Source organism: Diceros bicornis, chromosome 38 (genome assembly GCF_020826845.1).
Source record: "Diceros bicornis minor isolate mBicDic1 chromosome 38, mDicBic1.mat.cur, whole genome shotgun sequence".
Lineage (NCBI taxonomy): Eukaryota > Metazoa > Chordata > Mammalia > Perissodactyla > Rhinocerotidae > Diceros > Diceros bicornis.
This window is the reverse complement of record NC_080777.1, coordinates 9,399,922-9,407,199: the sequence shown is the minus strand read 5'-3', so window position 1 is coordinate 9,407,199 and position 7,278 is coordinate 9,399,922. Positions and strand designations below refer to the sequence as shown.

The window sequence follows — 7,278 nt, the reverse complement described above, 5'->3', positions numbered from 1 at the left end:
TTTGAACTGTAGCTTTAAGATCCAAGATGTTTTCTATCAGAAAGAAGTGCATCTATCTCTTGAAAGCACTTTTAGAAAGTTGTTTTCATTGATAATAAAATCAAGATCCCTTTTCTGAATTCTCAGGCCCACAAACTGATATTTTTCAGTATGCAGGATGAGGGAAAGTTATTCAATATTTGGAAACTATTTGGTGTGTGACTCCCAATTAGCTCCATTTCTTACCTATAAAACAGGAGGAAAATGAAGCCCCACAGGAGGACTTCTGTAGATTAGGGACATTCAGCATAGTCATTAATTTGAATTCTAGATGTGGTCTATCACCGTGGCTAATTATGTCTTAAGTAAGATGTTTTTCCTGAGGCTATAAAGTCTTACATTGAGACGAGGGATTCCAGCGGCATCCATTTAATACAGTGACCCAGGAAGCCACTAATTCTCACGTCAGAAAAGGAAATTAAAACTGGATTGAAAATTTATTTCCCCTTCCCTGTTTACTGCATTAGCTGTAGTTACATGCTGAGTTAGTATTTTAACTACAAGATTAGAATACTGTTTCATATACAGCAAGCTCATGTTGAGTATGCTCATCAAGTTTGAGGGAGAAGAGCCCGCTGCCACAAAATCAACCGCAGGCACTTAAGATTCTTGGAAGTAGTGACACGATGATGGGACCATTTTGTTTGTTGACTCTTCCTTAACAGTTTCAAGTTTTTTCTAGAAAAAATTCAAGTAGAAGTCATTAAATGTCGTAACTAAGGACCATCAACTTTTCTTTTGCACAAGTGGAAGAGAACTGAGTTTTTAAATTTTTTTTGCGATCAGCCCTGTGCTAACATCTGCCAATCCTCCTCTTTTTTTGCTGAGGAAGACTGGCCCTGGGCTAACATCCGTGCCCATCTTCCTCCACTTTATATGGGACGCCGCCACAGCATGGCTTGCCAAGCGGTGCGTCGGTGCGCACCCGGGATCCGAACCCGCGAACCCTGGGCTGCCGCAGCGGAGCGCGCACACTTAACCACTTGCGCCACCCAGCTGGCCCTGAATTGTCTTAAAATAGCCTCTACTCTTAGATTTGTTAAGGTTGGGAAATTTTTTCTACCTGGTGCTGGGATCTGGCATGAAACTTTAAATGTAGATGAACAATCTGACAGCTAAATCTACAAAATATAGCTGTACTTAAAGAAAACAAATACAAAAACTTCTCTTTTCCCTTGCCTGTTGATGAGAGGAAGCTGCGAACCACGACTTCCAAAGCAGTGAGCAACAGCGTGGGAGAACCACCTCTCTGCCTCAGCGGTGGGTCTGCTGTTCTAAGCTGACTCTCCACTCACTGCCTGCCAAATAATCATGTTTCACATTTGAACTTCCTTTTACTGCGTAGAACTCCACTCTTAGTAGTAAAAATCTTAAAGCCCACTTCTGTAATAATTCATCCAGATGAGGCAACTGGTTCTACTTTTTATAACTACAGATGTAGTTTTGTACTGTGTAGGTTTGTACACATTAATGCTTTCTCCAAGGAGATCTTTAAAGAACTATATAATTAATCAAGTATCCAATGTCTAAATGCATAATTTCACATACAGTAGTATTTTTGAACTGGGGCACGTGATTCCTTAAAATGCAAATGTTCCTTAAAGTTTTCTAAATTAATCCATGATTACATGCAATAGCTCTTTAAAAAGATATCCCAACGGACGAAGCAGTGCTTCCTTAGACACCACTTAAAAACTCCAGATAAATATATGGAAGTCAAATTCAGCAAATCAGTTGTTTTAGATGAAAAAAGTACCATTTAAACACTCAGATTAATGGATATTAGGAGATTTAACACAGCAACAATGACTTAGTTATTCATTCTGTTTATTGGATTGAAAGGGAATACAAACGATTGGTTAAGTGCTACGCACTGACATGGAAAAGGTGTTGTATTAAAAAAAAAAAAATCCCAGTAAAGCAAATCAAAGTTAATGTAGTTTCAATTGAACAAAATTTTAAAGACGTTTAATATACTACACATTTATAAAATAAAAGTTAACAAAGGGTGTTTTGTAAATAATTAGTAGAACAGTGAAAATAAATATCAGAGACCTGAAGTTTTTTATGCTTTAATGAAATAATAAAGCAAAGAAATTTAAACTACTAAATATAATCTGAGAGGCAGTTAAAAAAAACTAAAACAAAACCCCCCAAAATTTAAGAACACAATCCTTTGAAACATTTAATCAGTCCATAGCAAATAGTTATTACATACCAAAAGCTCTAAATGTTAACTAGTTCACCACAATGCCATGTAAATCTTGACAATTTAGAAATCTTGAGATCAACACTTAAGTTCTTTTCTTGATCTCTACAGCTTGGTTTGTAAGTACATACATGCTTTTGTGGATCTATTCCCCACGCCACACACACACATTTTCAAGGAGCCAATAACATTTTTTCCGTCTGTGCCTAAAAATGTTACGATTCGGTTTTAGCACATTGACCCTGATAGATGAAAACGTTTAAGTTAAAGATGGGGACACAATTTCAGTCTTATAAAAATATACCAGTATTAACCAAACCTTAAATTCAGAGAGGGCACTTCATACGTGCACGAGACTTTTAGTAAAATTGACAAGAACCCAGAACAGCTGTTTCCAGGACTTTTTATGAATTAAGTACTCTCTCTCTTCCACACAGACACAGAACACACGCGCGCGCGCACACTAGTTTCATTAAATCCAGGCTGCCTGGATTAGGTAGACAGGGGATGGGGCTTTATAGTTTTTGTTTTTGCAACTATAGGGCAGCTACCATAACAATACCTTAATAACACCAAAAAATTTCAATTAAGTTCACCCTGTTTTTAGAAAGTGTCTAAGTGTAAATGCAAATTCACCTCTTCTTTTAAAGTTAGCAGTTTATATTAAATCAGATATGGTTTTTGAAATGGAAGTAATATGTTGGAGAGCAACCCCAAAAGAGAGTTTGCTAAAGTCTAAATGAGAAATTAAAGTAAAACTAAGTTGAGATATTTATACATTTTAGAGATGGGACAAAAAGGATATTAAGAAAAATGTCTTCTTTCCTCCCCATTCAAAAGCAGCCATTCTTCTGCTGTGAAAGAAACTGACATGGATATTTCCCTTTCAAGAGATGTAGAATATATTTACCACTGTGAGCAGAGGTGATAGGGGCAGTTCTTGTGTGCAGGAACCAACATCCTAAAAAAGAAAATTTCAAGATGGGGAGGGGTGGGAAAGAAGAGTTTTCTATTAATGACATGGAATGCCACTCTAGAGGGAGAACACTCCTAATAATAAAAATCACCATATTACTACTAGTGTGATTTCAGATTAAGAAAATATTGACAAAAATTGGATTTTTTTTCCAACTAGCAGGTTATTTTAATAACTTAATTTATATTTAAAGTTAGGTAATCCCTTTTTGTTCTGCCACCCACTAAAATGGGCTAATTTGTAGGGATATTTGCAAATAAAATTTCTTCTGTTTAAACTACTTACCTGGTTTAATATAACACATTTACTTGGCAAATAAGAGTTAACAGAAATGTAGCTGGCATGAACACTAATAAAATACAAAAACCCAAAACTGAAGCTTTGTCATCCCTCCCAATTCCCCACTCTAATTCTTTATTACCACCCACACTCCAATTTTAGTAATCCCCAAATCCAACACTGTACTATTAATAACCAATTATTTGGAGGAAAAAGACATTTAATTTCATACTTGCTCTAGCCCTTAATCAATGAATAACAACAACAAAAACATTTTTAAGCACATGGAAATGAGCCTACTAACCTGATTTTTGGAGCCAAAATTCTCCACTCTATTTTGATCTATGTGCAAAAAGTATTGGTACTTTTCAATTTATACATTTGTTAGTATCTTGCGGCTGGCTTGATAGTATTCTCACTCATATATTCTCACTCTTAAGCCTATATAGAGACTATAGCAGTGTCAGAAGTTTTTAGTTAACAGCTTTGGGTTAGACCATCTTGCCATCAGGTTCTTGGTACCATAAAATCCTAGGTTTCTTCACCATTTATTTCACTTTTCTAGCACAGTCACTTGTGGCAAATGCATGAAATAGATGTTTACAGCAAATTGGCACAGCAAAGTGCCAGTATAGACAGGAAGCTGCCAGTTAGGACAGACCTGGAAAACAGACTCACCTAGCTGCTACAGAAACCTTTGCATAGTTGTTACTCCGTTTTAATGGAGTTATGTTCTTGTAAAATGTGCCTCACTTTTACTCCACTGTGTTCAAGTGTTTTTAAACGTACTTCAGAAGCACTCTGAAAACTCAGATCTAGGGGTGGCTGGGTCAAGTATAGTAGAAATCTGAGTGCTTAATTGCCCCTGAATGGGCACAAATCTCAGTGAATGTTACAAATGTGCCATAGCACACCAAATTTGTAAACAGCTGTGGAGTTTCTATGCCCACATTTTGTTAGTGATGTTACTGTAGAGACTGGGGTGTATTAACGGCTTCAGGGTATACATGAATCACTTAAAATATGAATGGATTTAACTGTACTGAGATAAAGAGAAGTTGCCACTTAATTGTATACAGTTACCAATGAAGATTTTTATTCAAGCTTAAAGTAAAAATTTTAGTTAAGAAAAATGAAGTACCAGATAAACTGTAACATATAGTTATTTTAACTTAGAAGTATCAAAACAAGAATTCTTGATTTTCTAAGTGGTGGTCTCTGCAAAATGGAGCTTAAAGAAATCTTTTACATACCAATTTGATAAAATAATCTGCTGACCACGATCTGTTATTTTCTTACTATGAGCTTTTGAGAGAATCCATGTTTTAAGGCCAATTGTGTTTTGCTTTCTTCTCCCCTTCCCTGCCTTTCCCATTTCTCCCTGCTGCCATCCCCCTACCCCTCACCCCCCAATGGAAGAATTCCTGACATCCAAGCCCTTCTCTTCTTTGTGGATCCTGAAGGAGTCTACTCATGCTAATAATGTATTTTAGACTTGGCTGGGCCTAAAGGGGAACTTAGTACAAGGCTTTTTCTTCACCAGAATCTTATTTTGGGGGTACTCCCACTCTTCGCAACATAACAGCTGTGGTCACCATATTTATCCTCTACTAGAAAAGGGAGGGAATTTTAAAGACTAAGGATGCTGTAGTCAGCTGTTATGGGCTTTAAAAGCACAATGTGAACACCAGGCTTTTGGCTTACTTTAAATGTGAAATTCTCAAAATTAAAAGTGCTTTTCCATGAAGGAAACTTTTCCTTAAACTAAAAGGGGAGGGGAGAGGGAAAGACTATCCACAGCACCAGTTTAGAATGAGGTTCAGTATGGCAATATCTGAAAAACAGGAGGAATCTTCTTTAAATTTATGTATCCCTATATGTCAAAATATTAAGGGCAATTAAAAGAAAGGACTATGAGGTTTTAAACCCAGTTTGTTTGTAACCTGCTGAATTCTTCTAACAAGCTCAGTTATACTATAAACTTCCAAAGTGGTTATATCTGCTGATTCCTACTCTCTTGCTAGATTTCACACCAAAATGATTTCCCAAGTGGAGAACAACTTGGAACAAGTTTTGTCGAAAACCTACATCGACTACTGATCTCTCATGTTGGTATATATTTAAAATTCTCTTTCTGAATCTTGAATCTCTTCAAGATCAGGTACTGATGTTCCTTCAGGAATAAAACAAAAGGGGGAAAACCTTCCAAGGTTGCCTCTGAATTTCCTGTGTAATGTCCTTCCAAGCACTGTGTCTGACCACATCTCTCGGGGAATTCCAGAAGAGCATCAGTTATACTGCGTATCTAAGTCACAGAGAAACTGTTTTTAAGCTGGTTTAGATTCCAAATGTATACAAATGAAGTCACTTTAATCCTATAAATACTTCTTAATTTATTTTTAAAAAATTGTGCTGTTAACCCTTTTACGGGGCAACAAGCTATGTGAAAAGTACAAAACTTTTTGTCAAATGTAATATTGAGAGTGCTTTTGACATAGTTCACTGGTTTATCATCTGGATCAGTATATACTGCGCAACGGGCAAGGCTAGAATCCATGAACCAAGCTGCAAAGATCTCAAGCTAAATAAGGCGGAAAGATTTGGAGAAACAAAAGAAGGAATTCTTTCCTATCCAATGTATACTCTTCAGACTAATGCACTCTTTCTATCAAGCCTTCTAAACTGTTAAATAAAGTTTTCCAAACAAGCATTTAAACTTCATTACACAGAAGAGCAACAAGAATGGTATCCCGCCAGACAAAAGGCAGGAGGGAAAAAAATATATATACTGAGTTCAATGGGTAAGCCTGAATGTAGCACAGTTCTTCACGACCGATGGGGGGTAATTCAACACGGTGTCCACCAACGTTCTAACGACGTGCTTCATCTCAACTGGTTACTATGAAGCAAGGTGTGAATGTTTGGCCCCAATCGGGCTTCAGAAATGGTTCTTTTTTCATGACGAGCATGTCTGTCCAGCTATCAATCATGTTTGTTTGCACCAAATCCCAAGCCATTAAAATACGACTAATTTTAAGTTAAACAGAAGTCGTCTGCTCCAAATTCGCCATCAACTATCCATGCTACTGCATTCCTCTGAATGAAGACAAGATGAAATGTGTATTGGGGCGAAGAGGAAGAAGAGGGGAGGGGGAGAAAAAAGTTACCAGTTAGAAAGTTTTAAATCAGCATCATGACATTACAAAATCTACTAACATTAAAACACAATCATATCAAGGCAAATTCTTAATACTTTCATTATAATCATTAAAACAAGGTGTCTGCATCACATCTTAGGCTATACATTACAGTATTAACTCATGATTATTTTAAATATTGGAGAACCTAGGTGAATAATCATATTGGAATCTCATACTTTTAAAATGAACCTTGAAATAGTTACACAGAACAGAAAAATCTTTGACAGTTTACAATAGAAATAAGGCAAGATCTGGCAGTCCAAGGCAGAACTGTGCCTTATAACTACGTACTTAATTCTCCTTTCAGTGATTCCTAGTGAAATTCTGCAATATCACCCTACACTTTTCTTTTTTAGGTGGGGGGGAGATATGTGTCAACAGCTTTATTGATATAATGCACATACTGTACAAGGCACCCATTTACAGTGTACAATTCAACAGTCACTATTATTATATTCAAAGGATTGCACAACCATCACCACAATCAATTCTAGAACATTTTCCTCACCCATTAGCAGTCATACAGAAACGCCCACCCCCACCCCTAAGCAACCACTAGTCTCCCTTCTGTCTCT

The 7,278-nt window shown here is 36.8% G+C and overlaps 1 protein-coding gene across 2 annotated transcripts in view; it reads right to left on the bottom strand.

Moving 5' to 3' along the window:
- Positions 1–1,849: 1,849 nt before the first annotated feature.
- The window catches only part of WDR26 (WD repeat domain 26), a 42,667-nt gene continuing 37,238 nt past the window's right edge, over positions 1,850–7,278 (bottom strand). For both annotated transcript variants that reach the window (XM_058533630.1, XM_058533632.1), the window contains exon 14: positions 1,850–6,599. In XM_058533630.1, the coding sequence (XP_058389613.1) occupies positions 6,574–6,599 (26 nt within the window). In that variant the 3' untranslated portion in view covers positions 1,850–6,573. The remainder of the gene's footprint in view (positions 6,600–7,278) is intronic.